The sequence below is a fragment of the Oenanthe melanoleuca genome, chromosome 11 (genome assembly GCF_029582105.1).
Source record: "Oenanthe melanoleuca isolate GR-GAL-2019-014 chromosome 11, OMel1.0, whole genome shotgun sequence".
Taxonomy (NCBI): Eukaryota; Metazoa; Chordata; class Aves; order Passeriformes; family Muscicapidae; genus Oenanthe; species Oenanthe melanoleuca.
In genome coordinates, this window is record NC_079345.1 from 14,034,575 (window position 1) to 14,054,606 (window position 20,032).

At 50.3% G+C, this 20,032-nt stretch overlaps 1 protein-coding gene across 3 annotated transcripts; it reads left to right on the plus strand.

The window, feature by feature from the left end:
* The first annotated feature begins 1,551 nt into the window (after positions 1-1,551).
* On the plus strand, positions 1,552-8,610 carry PLEKHF1 (pleckstrin homology and FYVE domain containing 1). 3 transcript variants are annotated; one of them, XM_056500406.1, is made up of 2 exons: positions 1,552-1,633; positions 6,353-8,610. In XM_056500406.1, exon 2 carries the CDS (start codon positions 6,362-6,364, stop codon positions 7,172-7,174), a length of 813 nt encoding a protein of 270 aa, XP_056356381.1. In that variant the 5' UTR covers positions 1,552-1,633; positions 6,353-6,361; the 3' UTR covers positions 7,175-8,610. The 3 variants fall into 3 exon arrangements, with proteins under 3 accessions (XP_056356381.1, XP_056356383.1, XP_056356382.1); XM_056500408.1 differs by lacking the exon at positions 1,552-1,633 and adding an exon at positions 2,524-3,233; XM_056500407.1 differs by lacking the exon at positions 1,552-1,633 and adding an exon at positions 3,939-4,551.
* The last annotated feature ends 11,422 nt before the right edge of the window (positions 8,611-20,032 follow it).

The following is a 20,032-nucleotide window of genomic DNA, read 5'->3' on the forward strand; positions in this document are numbered from 1 at the left end:
AAAAAAAACAGTTTCAGAGTAAGCTAAGACAAACTCTGGCATATCCAGTTCAGTGCTTTGTCTATTTTTAGTTTACAGATATTTACAGTTGGATCTTGTTAAAAATCCCCCAGCACTCTGTAGGGATTTCTAAGCAGGGCAGGTCTCCCCAGAGTTAGCAGGCTGCTCCCAGGGCAGCCAGGACAGAGAGAGCTGGTGCTCCAGCTCAGCACAAACCAGTTCCCAGGTGTGAGATCCAGGCTGCAAAGGCAGACCAGCACACCAGTCAGCCCCACAGAAAAGGCAGGAGGACTGGACAGACCCCACAGCAAACCCTAGTGGTAACCTGAGTCTGTTCAGGTTCATCCTCCCCTCTGGGCTGAGATTTCTCCCAGGTTTTCAGGGATTTGTCAGATGTCCCCCTCTGTAACCCTCCCTCCTACCCTGCTAGGCAGCCAGCTACTGCACTGAGCTTAGTCCATGTCCTCATTCATCTGCTCGTCTGACACAAACACACAGTGTAAAGAAATAAAGTCTTGTGGAAACTCCCATGATTGCCAAGCACTTTAGTTCTAAAGTGCACCATGATCTTCCCAGCCTACATTATTATTACCAAAGAAAATGAAAAGCTGGAAAAAAAAATGTTTCTAATACCTTGACAGGTCTATCACTTCCCATTAAAAATAGAAAAGCTATTACAGAAAGTGAGCAAGCACCTGAATTATAGATCAGCACAGGCCTGGGGTTGTGTGGCTGCCCCTGGCAAGGCCCAGAGCTCAGCACCTTCAGCAGGGCTGGGGACACTCAGCCTCTCCCAGTCCCACCACCCTCCTGGCATGTCATGTGGGAGGGATGAGGGGGTGGCAGATCCCAAAAAGTATTTCCCTGCAACACCAAGTTTGGTGTTAATATCTTGTTCTCTGCACAAACATCTGTAACTGTAATCACAAAGGTGGTTAGAAGATGTGATCCAATACTTGGGAAGAGGTCTGGTTTCTGGTTTGGACCAGCGTAGTGTGTAGCTCTATTTATATCCCTCTTCTTAACTGTAAAACACTGGGGCTATTTTATCACTGAAACAATCTTCATACAATGTCGTCCATGTGTACCATTCTTGGTGGAATATACTGTCATTAGGGGATGATGAAACTTAAACCAGCGAGCAAACAAAACACTCTGAGTTATGCTTGTGGGGCTGAGTGGAGTGCAGGAGGGTGGTGGGTGTCAGCAGGGCACACGCAGCCACGGGCACAAAGCAGCTGTGGGACACACGGGGCACGGGGACGGGGGACACAGGGACAAGGGACACAGCAAACAGGGGGCACAGGCTGACAAAGGACACGGGACAAGGGACACAAGCAGCCATAGGACACAGGCAGACAAGGGAACAAGAAGCCATGGGACACAGGCAGACAAGGGACACACAAGACAAGGGGCACACAGCAGACAAGGGACACAGCACAAGGGGCACGCTGAGCCCCGCTCCCACGCACCGCCGGGCGCTCGCAGCCCCGCCCGGGCCCGGGCAGCATTGGCCGCGGCGGCGATGGGCGGGAGCGGAGCGGGCCCGGCCCAGCAGCGCAGGGAGGGAGCGGAGGGAGCGGAGGGAGCGGAGCCGCTCGGCGCGGCCCGCGGAGCGCTGCGGGGCCGGCAGGTACGGGGGAGCGGGGCGAGGGGAGCGGACAGCCGGGGGTTTACACCGCCGGGCGGGTAACGGGGCTCGGCCGGGGGCCCGGGAGATGTGCTGCTGATCCGGGGTCCCGTCCCGTCCCACGGGACCCTGCGGCCCCGCGGGGTTTGTGCGCGCCCCGAGCGCCGCTCCAGAGGGGCGGCTGTGCCGGGGGTTTTAGAGGGGGGGGGTGTGCTGGGGTTTTTAGAGTGGGGGCTGTGCTGGGGTTTTTAGAGCGGGGGCTGTGCTGGGGTTTTTAGAGCGGGGGGTGTGCTGGGGGTTTTAGAGGGCCGGCTGTGCCGGGGTTTGAGGACTCTTTAAGTTACCAGCTGTGCCGGTGTAGCGAACCCCGCGGGACCCCGCCGGTTCGCGCTCCTGTTCCCGAGGGCACTGAGCTCCCGGGCGCTGGGGGGACAGGGAATTGCCGCTTCCCTCGGTGGTTCCCCCTCGGCAGCCAGCCCGGGTCCGGAGAGCGTCGGGATGTGCAGGGACAGGGAGCGGGGGACCGAGGGCTCAGCTCTGCCGAGTTTCATGTTTTCCCCCCTTCCTCCCTCCCTTCCTTCCCTTCCTCTGCTGCTCGGGCGCCTCTGAGCCTGGCTGGCACTCGTGGCCGGAGCCGCAGCTGAGCTCGGGCTGCAGGGCTGGGCTCGGTAGCATCGCTCTGAGCTCCTCCAGAGCCGCCCCTTGCTCTGCCCGACGCCGAGCAGCGGTGGCGAGGAGCTCGGTAGCTCGGTTAGTCCGTGTCCCGCTGGGACTGGTGACATTCTTAAAGCCTGATGTGACAGCCAGTCCCAAAATGTGCACGTGCTGAACTGGGTTCCCCGTAAGTATGGCAGGAAGGGGGTGACCAGAGCCTGCCCTCCTCACCCAGCAGTTCCAGCGTGCCGGGAAAGCCAGAAGGAGCTGAAATGCCCTCAGGCAGCAGAAGGAGAGGAACTTTGTTCGTCTTGCTCGAAATGCCTGCTCAGGCAGCTGCACGCTACTTGCTGTCCTTGGTGAGCAAGAGCTTATGCCAGCCCTAACCCCAGGAGAGATTTCTCCGAGCAGAGCAGGAGGGAGTGAAAGAGCTGCGGAGAGATGAGGCTTGGGGCATTTTCTGCTGGCAGCCCTGGCAGGCATGGCTGTCATGGACCATCCCATGCATGGTATGCATGAGGTATGCACTGGATACCAAGGCTGTCAGTTCTGCCTGATGGCAGGAATGGAAGGATCAGGTAGAACAGCTTGCTACATCAGTACACCTAAGCCTTAGATACATACAGACTGGAAAAACATACCCCAGGCTTGCTGACCCGTGAGCTTAAGTTGAAAGGCTGTGCCTGGCAGGCATCAGCATGGCTGTTTATAATCACAAGAGAACAAGCACTCATTGTTAAGTGTTGTGGCATGCTTACTTCTGGAGGGGAGTGCCAAGCTGTATTTTTTTTCCCTTTGAACATCAGTCATATTCACTGCACAGTATTTGATCACATGCAGAACCAGCAGATCTTGATGAAAAAAACAACCCCAGAATTCAGCATGCCAGAAACTTCTGTGAAAAGCAGCACACCAGACATGCACAGCCTGCCACCCTAATTTCAGCTGGGTAAGCTGCTGCTGCTGCATGTGGCACATGGGCATATGAAACACTTGGTAATATGCACTGTGACCCTGCTGACCTGACACTGCAAACTTGGGCAAACAGGAAAAAATCATTTACCAAAATGCATTAAATAGATTAGACTTCAAATCTTCACTTTGTTCTAAAGGGAGAGGCTCTCATCTCCCAGGAAAGGAGGCTGTAGTGGCACTCAGCAGCTGTCTTTATTTACCAGATTCACAGAGTGCTTGAGTTCCAAAGCCAAACTGTGGATTATTTGCAGTGAGTCACAGTATTAACATGAAACTGGGTTTTATGTGGCCGGTGGAACTCGGGGCAGGATGGATCTGGCCGGTGGTGGGATGTGATGAGTCAGCCCCTCAGATGCCTGTTTCTCCCCCTTACCTGAACAGGGGGCACACAGAGGGATAGTGAGTTGTCCAAGCCTAAAAGTAGGCACTGTAAGTCCCACTCCTACTTTTTTTTTTTTCTTCTTTATCTTTTTATTATGTGTAGGTGCTGTTCTCCAGTCACTTATGCCTGAGAGGGAGAGAGATGGAAGGGAAACATTCTGCTTTTGCATCACAGGGAAACTCCTTCAAGAAGTACCTTGGGCTAGAGCAGTAATTTAGCAGTCTTTGCTAAATTTTCCCACAACAGAGCTGGCTTTTCTTAGGTTAACTCATGGAATTTTAAGTAGGTAGCAAACCAGAGGGTGGAGGAGTAAGGACATACCTGCAGGTAGAAGTCTGATGTGCAATGAGAGCTCACCTTCAGTTTTTTCACACAAGATTGTGTCCAGCCCCTTCTCCTTTGACTCCATGCAGTGCCTGGCCTGTGCAGGGACCAGGGCAATGCAGCAGCTAAAGCTTTCACAGCAGCAGAGCTTACACTCCTCTGAAAATTACCTTGGGTTTCTTGGCTCTGTGCAGGCAAGGTCTTTATATCTGACAAAATATTTTAGTTTCCACTGGAATATGGTGTGCAGAGATCCCTAGAAATAGAGTCAGGTCAAGTACCATAAGTTTTTGAGAAGTTGGGCCATGCTTCCAAACTATATAAAATAAAGTAAAAGAGGTAGGCTAAGAGCTCCATAACCAGAAGTATGAGGAAAGGAAACTGGTGGGACTGCTTTGGTTTATCCCATTTGGTGTTGCTGGTGCCAAAAGTTCTTGACAATGTATTATTGCATTCACAGTCTTTGTACACCAAGGATCCCAAGCTATAATTTGAGTTTTTCCCTTATTATTTGTGTGTTCATCTTGCTCTTTCACACAGAAACTGCTCATCCAGGGATTTATGGAGAGACCACATCCCAGGATAGGTGAGAGTCTGGGAAACCCTGCTCTGGGAGTTTGGTGCAGTTGTGGACAGCAGTTTGCCCTGTTTGTTCTTCAGCCTAATGTGTGTGTGTAAGAGGGAGAGGGTGAGAGCACATGGTGCTTATTGCAGCAGGGCATCTCCTCTCCATGCACAGATCCACGTGGGGAATGGAGACTCTCTGATGGCAAGCAGCAGATCTTTGCCCAGCTGCTGCATGTCTGTGCCATGGCAGGTTGGTTGGGGTGTGATTTCAGCCCCTGCTGCTGCAGTCAGCCCCTGGATTCCCCCTGTGGCTGCAGCCTGGGCAGAGCAGTCAGTAAATGTAAGCTGCCCACGCACATCAGTGGGTGTGCCCAGCACACCCAGCTCCATGCAGTGCATCCCAGTGCTCTGGGGCCCTGGGATACACATCCTTCCCTCCAGCTCCAGGGGGACCCTGAGGAAAGCTCTTCAGGAGCACTCAGTGCCTCTCAGTGAAAGCTGTTTCTGCAGGGTAGGTCACTCCATTTAGGTCCCCTGTGGCTAAACCTGTGTCTTGGTCTTGTGCCTTTTACCCCCAGAGAAGGAAATCCTGGGAAAGCAGATGAATTGCCTGGTATGTCTGCCAGATGGGTCAGGAGAGGTACATGCTGTTCACAGCCTTCAGTAGCAGGTCTGTGGTTTCCCTTCCAGCACAGCCAAGGGGGGATTGGGGTGAGGGGCAGGGGTAGAATGTCCCACTCACACAGGACAGGCATATTGTCATCCCCCTCTGCCCCTTCCCTGCAGCCCCTTGGCAGCAGGGACTGTGGGCAGGGAGCACAGGCTGGCAGTGGAGAGCAGCTCTGCAGGAGTGGTTTGGTGAACCTTTAGCAGCAGCAGGGTAAGGACACATGCCCTGTGATCTCGGAGTGCCTCGTGATGGCTGAGCTACCTCGCTGCAGGAGGAAATGACTCACATTCCCATGGCCAGCTGGCCTTGGGGCAGCACCCTCCAGCCTGCAAGGGGCAACAAAAAATCCACTCACAGGGAGTGCCCTCCTTACTGCAGGCTGCCAAGAGCAAGCAGCTGCTTTTGCTGCAGAGTTACCCTTACCTGGGTTTCCTGTTGGAACAAAAATACAGCACGCTCTCAAACCCCAGACTGTGTGAGAAGGAGGGTGCAGAGGTGTGGGACAGATGAGTGTGCTGCATTCCACTTCCCCTTCAGCACAGCTCACACTGTTTTCAGAATGATGTGTCTTGCATTTGGAAGCACCATCAGTCCTGGGATAATGGAGGAAAGGCTTAGCTTGTGTGGGTTTATTCACATAATTTAATTTCTTTTTTTTTACCTTTTTTGTTGTGCATGGAAGACCAACAGGAACAAGTGAAACCACAGAATTTTCTTTTGTTCCTGTCTCAGCTCTGGCCCAAAAATCACAGAATCACAGAAAATGGAGCCAATCCTTGAGAAAGCAGGTGTGCAGTCAGAAACGGGAGGCTTGCTCTCAAGGTCCATGGATCTGCATAAAATGAGGTTCAGACCAAGCAGCTTTTTTTTCTAAGGGCACGCTGGGAGACTGGTAAAAAGCACAACCAGGAAGACCTGGCTCTGCCTTCAGGGGCTTCTATTGCTGCAAATTGTGCCATCCCAGTATAGCCTGGGCTGTTGCAAAAAGAGGTCAGAAAGATTTTATTTAGAAAGGTAACAAACTAAAGCCAGGAGTGCTCCTGAGATTGCCTGTACCCTCAGATTGCGTTAGGAGCATCTCACCTGGTGTACACTGGCCACTCACCTTCCCCCTGCAGCTTCACCACTCCCCTCTCTGTTTTCCTCAGAGTGGCTGGAGATGGTGGACCACCTTGCCAACACCGAGATCAACAGCCAGCGCATCGCTGCTGTGGAAAGCTGCTTCGGGGCTTCTGGCCAGCCCCTGGCCTTGCCGGGCAGGGTCCTGCTGGGAGAAGGGATTTTAACCAAAGAATGCCGCAAGAAACCAAAGCCTCGCATATTCTTCCTTTTCAACGACATCCTCGTCTACGGCAGCATAATCATCAACAAAAGGAAGTACAACTCCCAGCACATCATCCCCCTGGAAGACGTCACCCTGGAGACGCTGCCGGACACCTTGCAGATGAAGAACCGCTGGATGATTAAAACCTCCAAGAAGTCCTTTGTGGTTTCGGCGGCCTCGCTGACGGAGAGGAAGGAGTGGATCAGCCACCTGGAGGAGTGCATCAGGCACCTGCTGAGCAAGACGGGCCGGCAGCCGTGCCGGGAGCCCGCGGCGCCCTGGATCCCCGACAGGGCCACGGACATCTGCATGCGCTGCACGCACACCAAGTTCTCGGCGCTGACCCGCCGGCACCACTGCCGCAAGTGCGGCTTCGTGGTGTGCGCCGACTGCTCCCGCCACCGCTTCCTCATGCCCCGCCTGTCCCCCAAGCCCCTCCGCGTCTGCAGCCTGTGCTACCGGCAGCTGCTGGCCCAGGAGAAGAAGGGGGCCGGGGATGGAGGCGGGCAGGAGCCCCTCGGCGCCGCCCAGGGCTACGAGCCCTCCAGCGACGACAGCGACAGGTCTGACGAGGACAAAGCTGAGCAGTGGCCAGCGGACGCAGAGTTCTATTCCTCAGAAGTATCCTGGTCGTCCTTCCACAGCTGACCTCCCTGGGAGCTGGGGTGTTCAGGCACTGGGAGCCCACCCCTGGCCTTGTCCATGCTTTCTCTGGAGGCCGTGCCTGGGGAGGTGGATCTTGGCCCCTGCCCGTGGTGTCAGAGCAGGGGTGAGGTTACCCCTCTGAGAATGTCTCAAACATGAGCACAGAGAGAACAGCTCAGTGAAGAGAGAGCACTGAGGACTGGGACAGCGCCCTGTAGATCAGCCTTGGCCAAATGAGCTCACCTTTGGTGCCTTATTCTTCCTCTCTGCTGAAACACAGCAATCTGAACTTCTTGTTTGAAGTGTTTTGAGATTGGCTCTTGGGAGAAAAAGGAGCAAGAAATCCCAGAGCTGAACACACTTGCCTGCTCCTCTGTCAGGGCAAGGACCGCTCTGGCTGCCACTTCCCACGAGCATTCTGAGATTCTCACTGCGAGCGTGCCAGCCTGAGGGAGCAGCTGCTCATCCCTGCACAGGGGGGCCAGCACTGGCTGTGTCTGCACCTGCACCTCTCAAGGCTGCAGACACTGAGGGAATGGTGCTTGGAGTGCAGGGAGCTTGTGGGAGGCTCAGTGTGAGCAGCCCTAGCAAAGCACTGGAGCATCCAGCTCTCTCACATGGAAAGAGGCCATGCCAGTGGTACGGGGCCAGGAGGGGGAAGGGACAGGGAAAATGACTGAGCAGTGATTACAGAGGGAGGGAGGGAGGGAGGTACTGCAGTTCACTCAGTTAAGTTCAGAGCCCAGATCTCAAACACAGCAGTTATACCAGATTACTAGAAACTTGAAAAACTCAAGCCTATCAGGTAAAAGGACAGCCCAGGGAAGACTTATTAAAATGCTTTAAAAATCCAGGAAAAAAAACCCCAAATTAAGATCCTGTGAAGTACAGCACTTCCCCTTCCCTCCTAGGCTGCTGCCTAGGCATCAGATTCTCACTTGTGGGCTCACCTCCTGCCTTATCAGTCCCACAAGTCCAAAGTTAAGGTAATTTATGTACTTCAAGGATGGGAGCCAAAGACTTCACTTGAGATCAACTCTAAATTTCAAATTCAGTTAGAAATAAACTGTGTTTATTCAAGTATTCTATCATCATGTAGCGTGGGAGTAAATATAGAGGAAATCAGACAACAGCAATTGTTTTGCAGCTGACATTTCTACAAACTCCATTATTACTTTTAGTATATTTTTATACTGTGTATTTTGTGGTCTGGAAAAGCAACATGGCTGGAAATACACTGCCAATCTTCTAAAATGTTTCCTTACCATGACCTGTTACAAGCAGTGCCTTGCTTGACAGATGGCCATGTGTTTTTTTAAATTTCAGTTCAAGATAATTATTCTTACTGTCTTTTATAAACTGCTACTGTTCCAGTCAATTTGTATCACTTGACTGTGTGTGAATAAAGATATGGCCAACAGGAAGGAGCCAGGAAAGCAGGACAATAAAGCATGTTATTATTGAACAAGAGCCTAAACAAGAGCCAGCCCAGCACAAGTTGTGGCTCCTCAGCTGTGGGGAGACTGCTCTGGTTTCTATATACTGCTCAAAGGTAAAGGCATCAAATCTGAAGCTTCCTTTCTATTTATACCATCTGAGAGACTTTTCCCAAATCTTCTTCCCCAGTCCCCTGCAGTAGTCTGTATTAATTGGAACGGTGTTTTTCCGGTGGGGACACAGCTCAGAGTGGGCCAGCAAACCTTATGACCTAAGCAGATGTTTTGGGGCTTTAAAGCAATAAGTACACCGAGTTCTGTTTTTTCCATCCCTTTCCAGGCTTAGTTCCTAACTCTGCACAGCAGTGATTGTTTTTACAATGCCTCCCATCCACCAGAAGGGTGTACATGCTATGCAAACAGAAAATGACCTTAAAAATAAACAGCCATTAGAGTGGCTCACAAGCCAAAAATAGCCCAGTTGCTGAATCTGCATCCAATCAGAAATGTATGGCAGTTTCAAACCTAATCCTTAGTGCTGTAGAGATCAGCTTACTTCATGTGCTCAAAGGTCTTACTAGTGCCAGCCCCAAAAGACCTATGAACTGCTTTTATGCTGTAATGAGGGACAGGCACGCCTCTAAAGAATGCCTTCTTGGTGAGCAAGAGCTTTTCTTAATCACAGCAGGGGAAAAAAAATCAGAAAAAACCAAAGCAACCACCAGAAACAACCCAGCCCCTTTTTTGGGTGCATGCTGCTGATGGCTTTTGGGGCCATCACACCTTCCACCAACTGCAAGCCCCAAGAAACCAAGAAGTTCTTAAACTTTGAGTGCTTGTGCAAAAGGATCCTGCCCAGGAAAACATGGGGAAATTCAAACAAAGCCTCTCCCCACTTCCTGAGGTTGTGTTGTGGAGCTCAGCACTGGGATTAGAGCCTGGGGCTCCTGGCTTCTGTCCTGCTGAACACATGGGTTTTAAATCACAGGCTGTGTGCTGTTACAGTCCAGCCTGGAGTTTTCCAGCCTGATTCTATCTCCAGTGCATTAATAGGGCATTTCCTGATGGTTTGTGCTCTTTCTGTTTTAGCTGGATAAAGGCCTTGCCAGAGATTCATTCCAGTTTGCAGCCCCAGTGGCTGGAAGAGCAGCAGCTCCAGTGCTCACCTTGGGAAACAGCTGCAGGCTGGAGGGTGTGTGGGGTCACAGCCTCCTCCTGCAGGGCTCCCAGACATGGTCTGGGGATCATTTGCCAGAAGAGGCTCCTTGCTGAACCCCTGCCTGAAGGTGTCACAAAGGGCACAGCTTTGGAGGTGTCCCCACTGCACACCAAAGGTGGTGAGAAGGGGAGGAGGAGGATGGCACTGGTGCAGCAGCCAGTCATGGAAGCTTAAGAGAAGGCAGTGGGGAGATTTGCTCTGCAAATGAACTGAGAGGATCCAAAAGGCTCAGGGAAAGCTGTGTGATGTGCCAAGGCACAGCTCAGGCACACACCAGCTCCCAGCAGGTGCTGACTCAGCACTCACAAGCCCTCAGGAGGGAGAAGTGAGCCAGCTGCTCCAACTGAGTCTTGCTCCCAGTCACTCAAACACTCAGATTCCATCCAAGCTGGATTTCTGGCTCTGCCACAGGTCACAGCCTCTTCCAACTCACCACTGCTGCAGGGCAGTTTCATGTTCCTCACTCAGATGGATTTTTGATTAGGAGGAGAAGCTGAGGAGTGCACAGGGTCCCAGCTGCTCCTGAGCTGTACAGTGATGTCCCCAATGAAAAGTACAGGCTCCTGTTTCTCTCTTTGTGCTCCAGGCCATGGACCTTTAAGAATGGTGCTGGCAGGAAGGAGATGTTACACTGCTGTCCCATCCATGGTGGACACAGAACAGCTGCAAGAAACCCCTGCCCAAGAGCTGTGTGCTGGAGATGGTGTCCAGGGCAGCCAGAGAGCAGCACAGGCTGCACATCAGGGTGTGAAGCTGTGATCCTGCTGCCCAGACTGCCCCTTGCAGCAGGGCATTGCTGAGCTTTGGCCAAGCTCTCCTTTTCTAACATCATAAATACAATGTGTTTTGGTGACAACTGATGGAAAAATGGACTTGAGAAGGAAAAAGCTCAAGGCCAGACAGTCTCTTTACCTCAAAAGCAACACAAAAAAAAATTCACATGTATTTTACAGGGAGAGTTATACATAAGGTAAAAACTAGAGCCTTAGTAGCTTCATATAAAAAAATTTCCAGAGTGCCTTCAGGAGTGCCCCTCCTCAGATGGCTCAGACAGCTCCAATAGCAGGGTGGGAGCCAAAACCAGCCCACAAACCAGAGCCACCAGCACCCAGGTCACAGCTTCCTGACTTCCCCCAGAGCCTCTGACTTGATAAGTGCTCAGCAGCAAACTAATAAGAGTCTCTAGATCCTCCCCAAAATGTCCTTGAGCCCACCTGTTTGAGCAGCCTCTGCGAGCCAGGTGGTGCTCATAGCCCAGCATCTTTCATCGGAGGCTTTGCACACCCTGAGAGCCAGCCCTGCTCTCTGGGGCTGGGCTCACAGCATCCTCCCCCTGCACACTCCTGCAGGGCTGTCTGCTCCCTGGGGACAGGCTGCTGCTGCCTTGGCAGGATCCAGCTGCTCTCCCTGGCACACTCCTGTCCACAGCTGTCTGCAGAGCCCAGGGGAGCAGAGTGATGCTGTGCATTAACCCTGCAGGGCAGATGCCTTCCCCCGGAGCTCAGCCTGGTGTCAGCACATCCGTCCCAGCAGCAGGGTGAGAGCTGCAGCTGCGTTTGCTCCTGCACCAGCACCGGGCTGGAGGCAGACACAGCCCCGGGGGCTCAGCAAGCCCCTCTGGCTGGGTCCCACAGGCACTCGGGTGTCACACACTGCAGCCATCTGTTTGCAAGGAAACAGCTTTGATGATGATGAGAGGTTCTACAAAATCCACTGGCAAAGAGCTGTTAATCTGGGGAGGATGACAAATGGAGACTGTCACACTTGGCTGCTTCAGGATTTAGCAGTGCTGCTGCTGCTCCCTGTAGCACAGCAGTGGAGGCTGTTACCTCCTTAAAAACGGGATCTGGAATGCAGCTGGTGTAGCCCTGGAGCAGGGGCAGCCCTCAGCACACCCTGCAGCCTAAGGACAGCCCTCTGGAGCAGCAGTGCTGCAGGCACTCGGCAGCCAGCCACTCACACCAGCTGGCATCCTCCCTCCCTCCTCAGGGATGCTCAGCAGCCACGGCTGTGGCACTGAAGGGACCCAAAAGGGCGTGTTTGTTGGCTGAGACCTTACAAGTTAGAGCTCCACAGAGCTTCCCCCCATTTCAGCATCCTTCAGGAGAGCCATCTGGGCAGTGCATGAAGAATGGGGGAGCCCCCAGCACTGGGAATGCTGCTCCCCTTGGGAAATGGGGGGAAGGTCCTGTGCTGGAAGCTTGCAGAGGTGCTGGTCATTGCCCAAACATAAGCAATGCAGCACCCTGGACACAGGCTTTGACAGGCTGCTCCAGAACAGATGTGTTGTAACAGCTGTGTGGAGGCTCATCGCCTCCTGAACAGCTCTGCCTCCCACTCAGAGCACTGGAACTTTCTCCTCCTGCTCATCCTCCCCACAGAATTTGCCTCTGGAGGCTGGATTTTCCTGGGGCCAGCTCATCCAGCTACACTGGGATGAGGCTGCAGGGAGCAGGGCCTCCCTCCCAGCTGTGCCAACCCTGCACAACAGGCACCTCTGTGAGCTGGAGAGCTCCTGACTGCAGGTTTAGGAATGACAGCAAGACAGGGAAAGAGAAGGAACTTTTAAAATACATATAAATATATATATATATATATAGAGAGAGAGAGAGAGAGAGAGAGAGAGATCCTGCAAAACAAAGCAATAGCATGACCATATCTTAATACAACTTCCACTTTAAAAAGTGAATAAAGATTTCCCTCTTTAAAAATACAGCCTAGGGCTTTGGGTTCTGGTGGCTTAAAGACATTTTCTCTGTAGTACAAGTAATAAAGAAGTAATAAAGGCACTTGGTTTAATTTTTAAGTTGATATTGCAATTTTGAACTCATGAAGTAACATTGCAACTGATGGACCAGGAGAGGTCAGGTCCTCTGCTTAATCACTTGTTTGTACATGGGAAAGCAGTGAGAGAGGAAGGCTGCACTCCTGAGCAGAATAGAAGACACAAAGGCAAATGGGCAGGTCCTCCCTAGCACAGGAAACCCTTTTTGTACAACACAAAAAATGCCACAGTTTTCACAACCTGATTGCTTTGGCAGTTCAAATGCTGTATTTTACTCACAGTAGCATGTGTGTTGGCACAACACTGCAGGAATTGGGAGAACATGAAAGCAGCCCTACTAACCCAGAGTTCACCTATCCCAAAATCACAAGGGACAGTGTCTGAGGCAGCTACAGAGCAATTCTGCTGCTGCTTTAGTCTCTTGTCAGCCTGGTGAGAAACTTGTGGGGGCAGTGGTTGGCCCTGTGTGACCAGTCCTCACTCTCCATCTGCCTAATCACTTGCAGAACACATTTTTGTTTCGGCACTTCGAGCATCCTGTGCCAGTTAGCTCCACAATTCCCTGTCACACTGTGTGAACAAGCACTTCCCCTCACCTCTGCCAGTTCAGGGGGTGCACCCTGCCCTCTATACCACAGAATTGTTCCTCTTATTCATCTCTGTGCCAGTCCCAGCTGTGACAAAATCTGCCCCCGTTAGTGCCTTTTCCAGGTGGAGCAGTTTAAACCAGCCCATCTCTCTTTACACAGCTGCCCTCCCATACAATGTTATTCTCTGTCCTTCACAGCTCTGCAATGCCCTCTGGCTCCAAAAGGACAAACCAAGTGGACCAAGCAGGCTGCATAGACGATTCAAGATGTGGCTGCTCCCTGGATGTGTTCAATGAACTAAGTATATCTACTACTTGGTTTCCTTTCCCACCTGCCCTAACCTTCTTGTTGCCTTCTGACTCACCAAGCACTGAACTTGTAGAGTCAGAAATTCTGTCTGGTGACCTCAAGATCCTTCCTGAGAGAAAGCAGGTCAGCACTGTGTGGTCAGGGTTACCCTCCTAGTGACACTTACCAATAGGCAGGACTCTGCTGACTGCAGGCTCATGGCAACGTTTGCAGCTGCTGCCAGGAGCTGGGTGCTGTGGGAAGGTGGCTTTGCTGCCCAGTAAGGTTCTGAACTCTTGCAGATAAAGCAGAGCATCCCCTCTACTGCCCTGGTTTGAAGGACAGGTGCCTGCCAATAAAGGCAGAAACTTCTCTTTGAAATAGAGAATGTAAACTCCCTTCCTCCAAATTATTATTATAATTTTGAAATTAAGGGGCTCTCAGGCAAAGATATGGGAATTAGGAATAACAGTTCTTTACTAGGAAAATTAAAATACAGTATTACAAAGAACAATACAAAACACTGCCAGAGTCAGAATACAGCCTGACACCCAGTCAGTCAGTCAGGGTGTTGGCACAGTCCCATTCAATGGTGGCTGCATCCTCCTGCAGTGCCAGATGTGGTTCAGCTGGAGCAGTGCTCCTGTAGAAGGTGCAGTTTCCTCTGAAGATCCAGGGATGATGTGGAAAGGTCTGGCTTTCCTCTGGAATCCAGTGGAGAGATGGATAATCTGCTCTTCAAAAATCTCAGTTTTTATCTGGGTAGGAAAGGCTTGGCTGCTCCCCTGGCTGGAGCATCTCCCAGTGGGATGATGTAATTTTATCAGTCACACAGTGGGACTGAATGGCACATTAACAGATGATATCTTCCTGGAGGGAGGATGGGCTGTGGAAAAGATAAAGATGATTGCCCCAGCTGGTTTAAAGATGGCCCATTAGCAGATAGTATGTGCCACAGAGATAAGGGTCACTGCCCCACCCGGCTTCAGCAGATGGGGATGGAATACTCATTTCTGGCCATTCTGTGTTGCAATCCAAGACATCTACTCCTCACCGCGGCAGCACAGCACAGCGTGACCTTGTTTTCCCCTGCGCCCAGCACACAGCAGGACGATCCTTTACTTGGAGCACAGCAGCAGCAGCACAGGGCTGGGGCTCTTTGGCTAAGCTCGGGTTTAACCCAGGAGCACCGCACTGCATCCTCTGGGCAGGGTTCAGAGACGGTGTGGCTGGAAACGGAGCTGCTGCAAAACACCGCAGCCTCACAAACACCCGGCAGGTGCAGCTTTCCACGATTTCCCGAGTTCCCAAAGACAAGGCAAGGCTAACCGAGCGGCGTGGGCAGCTGTGAACCGGCTCGGTTGTTGGGTGTGAGCAGGCAGCAGTTGGTTAATTGATTTCCTGATTGCTATCCGCAGGCACCATCCAGTTCTGATCTATTGCGTAACAGTGCAGCTCAGTTCCATAGGCACAACACAAATACACTCCTTTGGCACAAGGCAGCTTAATTAGCTGGTGAGAGCAGAGCACTTCGAAGACGTAAAGCAGTACAAGAGTGCTCCTTGTCCTCGCTGGTCCTTCTCATCAGCGGCACAATGCGAAGGTTAATCTTCACCCCGTACTCACCGGGGATGTGCTGCTTCCATGGTCAGCAGTCCCCACATGGGAGTCTGAAATTAGGATCAGACTCAGCGCCAGCGCAGGCTCCTGCAGAGTTAAACTTCAGGCAGCAGAAAGCCTCAAGTATGCAGGCGGCTGCCAGGCGATGGGAGGCTGTGCGCTGTGGTTATGGAACAAATATTTTTATACACAGATTCCTGGAGAGAACGGCTGGAAAAAGCATGCGAGCCCTTCTTGTGGAAGCCAGCAAAATCAGATCCAGGAGCCTTCCTCACCAGCACCCTAGTTAGCCTTTTATTACTGACTTTGTTCCTGCATAAACCATTAATAAACTGCAGTTTGGTTAAAGTCTGCTGCATGAATTGTGGCTCACAGATGGGCACAGAGCAGCTGATTCCTACTGACACTTCAGCAAGTATTCTGCTTCAACCTCCTATTTTCTGGACCATTTTGCCCTATCCCCTTCTTTGTTGAGTAACCAAGAATTTGCTCTTTCACCCTCTCTCAAGCTCAAATATTACATTCAGGCTTTGTGTCTTTTGTATTTTTCACTGCTCTAAAAGGGAGCAAGTTTTTAACTTAGGATTTTGAAAAACTGGTTATGTAGGGCTTAAAATTTACCTGGAAGAGCAAAGTAGAAAAGTGAGATGGCCCCTCATTTTTGCCCCGAAAGAACAGGATTTGTAGAGCCAGAGAGGTTTGGATAAATGTAGACAGCCAAAAATCAGAGCTGCCCTGGGCTCATTTCTTGCAGAAAACTTCCATTAGTATCAAACAGAATTGTCTGCCAGGGAGAGGGCAGAAATGGAAAAGAAATATCCATTGGACAGTTAGCTGGGTGAGAGCAAGAACTAATTTTGGGAATCTATAGCAATATCAAAAGAATGAGCTTACCTACACCCAGGCCAGGCTTTACCCACTTCATAAGGAGAGGCAGATCTCCTCCAGCTGTGAGGGAGTGCCAGCACCTGGGGAGGTACAGCTGGGGCCAAACACACACCTGCACTGGCTCCATGGTCTCTCCCTGCAAACAGATCTCTGTAAATGTGTAGGAGCTGATTCTGATTCTCCAATTATTTTGGAGCTGCTCAGGGAGCTGCAGCAGGGTGAGGTAAAAATAAGACCTTCAAAGCTTTTGAGTTTTCAGAATGAACCCAAATTACAAAGATTATTCATCATATCTCACTGACTGATACAGAAATAATAAACCCTTAATTTTGTCTTCAGATTACATGTACAAAGCAATCTGAGAGTGCTCTACTCCAAAGCAGCATGTCAGAGCATAGGACAGATTTAACTTCACCCTAACTCACTCCTGCCTACTGAAGCTGAGCAGGAAATAAGGAATACAAAATATTTGCATCCTGCTAGACACTCCTGTATGGGGTCTAATTAGTTAAGGTCAAACATCAATGTAAATCTGCCACTTAGAAAGTGGCTACATTTCAAAACTTAGCAGTTTCTTCTTTGTCCTTATTGCTGTGAACCCCTAGTAACATTTATTACATTCCTTCTTTGATGCTCATGTCCTGACTGCAGGATCAGAGCTTGGTTAGCTACAGAACAGTGCTATCACATTTCTGTAACACATCATTTCCTACTGATAGATTACAAAGTGTTAAACAAAAAGCACATTCAGGGTCTAGATGGGAAGTTACTCAAGGTCACCCAGCAAACAAGCAGAGGAGCCAGAGAAGGTGATAGATGTTCTGAGGCCCAGCAGAATGGGCTTGCCTCAAAGCCACACTGCTTTCCCTGCTGACAGCTGAAGGGTGAGCTCGGGTGGAAGACCAGCAGTGACTCGGAGGGAACTGCAAAGGTACATGTGTCCAAATGCAGAGTCTGTACTGAATGTGCAAAGCTGGCATGTTCACGTTAAATTCTTCCTGCCGAACAGTCATCCAAAGAAATGAATACCTTCATTTTTGCAGATTTCAGAATAATTTTATATATTTACCTCTAGGCTCTTCTGGAATTCATAAATCACACTTAATGAGAAGTATTAGCCCACACTTACTGCAATTACATGATGAATGTTTGATTTCTGGCTTACAGCCCGAAAAATACATAGATTTCTGTGATCTCTAGAAAGGTAAAGATGAAACCTCATGTTTTAATTAGGGGCTAATAGCTTTAGTTCACTTCAATGCAAAGGTCTTTTGTTTTTTAAAAGCTTTCCAACCCAGCTGAAAGGCTGCTACTCAATTAGTCTGGAGTTATACATCAGCTGATCAAGCAGTGACAGCCTAAGCTTTCTGTGTAAGAGCTTTTAGTTGGGGGAAAAACGCATTGCTTTGACATCCTCTGGCTGCAGCAGCACTGCCAAACTGGAGACTGAGCTCAGCAGGTGCTACCACTGCAGCTACACAGGAGAAACCCCTGAGCCTGCCCCTGGCCACCAGCGAGCTCTGCTGCAGCTGCTGCAATTCTGCCAGGAAAAACACGGGAGCATTTCATCTCCACATGAGTCTGCACAGTTTTTAACAGGAATATTAATTTTGGAATAAGTGATTGGAAGCGGGTGTATGTGAAAGCACCAGAACAATTAACAGAGAGGCCTCTCTGGATAGTGAGAGTGGGTTTCCTCCCGAAAAGGTGAGTGTTAGTGGGAGCAGGTGATGGCAGTCATTCCACCCCACCTGTGCCACGAGCACATATGGCAGGAGCTGTAAATTGTGACCTGTGAGAAGGGCAAGAGTTCTGCCAGGGCACAGCAGCCTGTAACCAGGCTAGGGCACATAGCACCACACACCACACTGCTGGAACCACCTCAAACTATGCTGAGAAACAACCAAACACTGACAACATGCTGGTGGTACCATCCACTGTTAGTGTCACTCAGCTCACCAGCTGGGTGCTGTCCTCACACCAAAGCAGCTGGTGGGGAAGCTGGGTGAGTGTCCCAAGCCATCCAGCAAGCCCTTGCTGCAGGAGAACATTCAGCCTCCTTACACAAGGCAGCAGGCACAGGCTGGGCACAGCTGTGGGGAACCCCAGCCCTGCATGGGAGGGACAAGGACACACGTGTGTGCCCTGCACAGATGGCTGCAGAGCACCCCTCCTGCCAGCATTCCCTCTGAGCCTCCCAGAGAGAGAAGGACACTGTCTCCTTTGGGAATGGTCTGCCCAGCAAAGCCTTCTGCAGGTGTGCAGCCCTGCAAGGACAGAGACAGTCCTTGGAAAAGCTGCCAAGGAATGCTAATCCCTGTTACTTTTCATACTGCCTAAGAGGTGAGAGATGATGTGATAAATACCACGTGAACAGGCTGAGCCAAGAGCCACCCTCCTTTGAGGGGCACAAAGAAATGCAGCCTCCAGGCAACAAACTCCTCACTGGCTTGCCAATTCCACGGTGGACAATCTGCCTTTGCAAACTGGCTGCTGCTCAGCTCACATAATCCAGTCCTTCAGTAATCAAGAAGTAAACTGCCCTCCTCTGCCTGATTCTGTATTTTCTCACTATAATTAAATGTGGCATGCAGCTGCAGTAAATATTTGTGCTGTCACAGCTCACATATGATAATCACCGAAGAGCCAACTTGCAGGGAATGCATATAAATTCTAGTCTAGTCTGTAGCTGGGCTGATATTTTTAGTCTAATACAAATTCACTAAAGCTAGACATTTGACAGAGTAAGAGCAAAAAAAGAATGCAACCTTACTTTTCATAGAAAAAAGTAACTAACTGTGTTATCCAGATAGTGAGGCAGCCTTGAGGCCAAGTTTAAGAATTAATCTAATTGCCACTAGATGGCACATTACAATTACTAATCTATATCTGAATTCAGGACTACCTTTAAAAAAGCATATATATTCCCTGTCCTTGCTAACAGAACACTTGTGTTGCTTTCTATTTTTGAAATCAGAAAGCTTAAAAAAACCCAAATTAAAAAAAAAAAAAAAAAGAGAATTTTAAACTAAAAATACACTATCTGCCAGGGAACCTACTTGATTCTGTCACATCTACAACCAAACCAGGTTAATAACCAGCATCACAGACGGTTTCTTTATACAAAGTACATCTCCCCACAGTGACTCTTTCAGCTGCTTCCCAAAACTGCTGGCACTGTCCTACCTCTTTCCTAGGCAATGGCAGTGCCTCACACTCAGCCTGGACATTATGCAGCTGGAATGGATTTCAGAAGATGCCATCCCTTGCCTGTGGCTATTTCCAACACCCACAAGGGATGCAGTGGTGGACAGTCATGTCTCTACCAAAGAACAGCAACAGATGGATATTAAAACACTCTGGTGCAGCTGCTCTTCTCCCTCGGATGATCAAATCTGCTGAAGGGTGCTTTTAACTTGCCCAAATTCCCACTAAAGGCTGCAGACCAAATATCATGGTGACCTCGATAGGACAGCATGGGGCTGCAGTCAGAGCACTAAGGATACAATTTTCTCTTCTGCAGCATCCAGCATATAAACTGTCACAAACCACTCAAACACAAACAACAAAATCTTTGTGGTTGTCTGCTCATTTTCCCTCAGTAGTTAAGTATCAGGGTGTCCATCAGGAGTGGTCATTTCCTGATTTTCTTAAGCCCAAACTCAGATGAGATGAGCCCTTGAGCTCATTTCTGTTCTTCCATTGCCAGCAGTCAAATGTGTTTCAGACCAGTCTGCAAACCTACTGCTACCACTTTGAAAACAGGTTCCTGCCACCTTCCAAGGAGCTCCAAGAGCATCAAACATGTTAAACAAAGATACAAACAGAATTCAATTCCTTTCTTCTGGTTCTACTCCAGCCATCTGAAAACCTCTAGAAGTGAAATTTATTGTCATAACTAAGAGCATGCTCCTCTGTGCATAAAGCTTCTCAGGAGCTCAGCAGCAGTCGGGTTTGACATGAGCTGGGACTGGTCTCTACAGAACTCTGAACTATCTGGACCTGAGTTCTGTTGGCATCCATATGCCACATGCC

Coding starts and splice junctions, on each gene's coding strand:
- PLEKHF1 (XM_056500406.1), top strand. CDS start 6,362: ATGGTGGACCACCTTGCCAACACCGAGATCAACAGCCAGCGCATCGCT.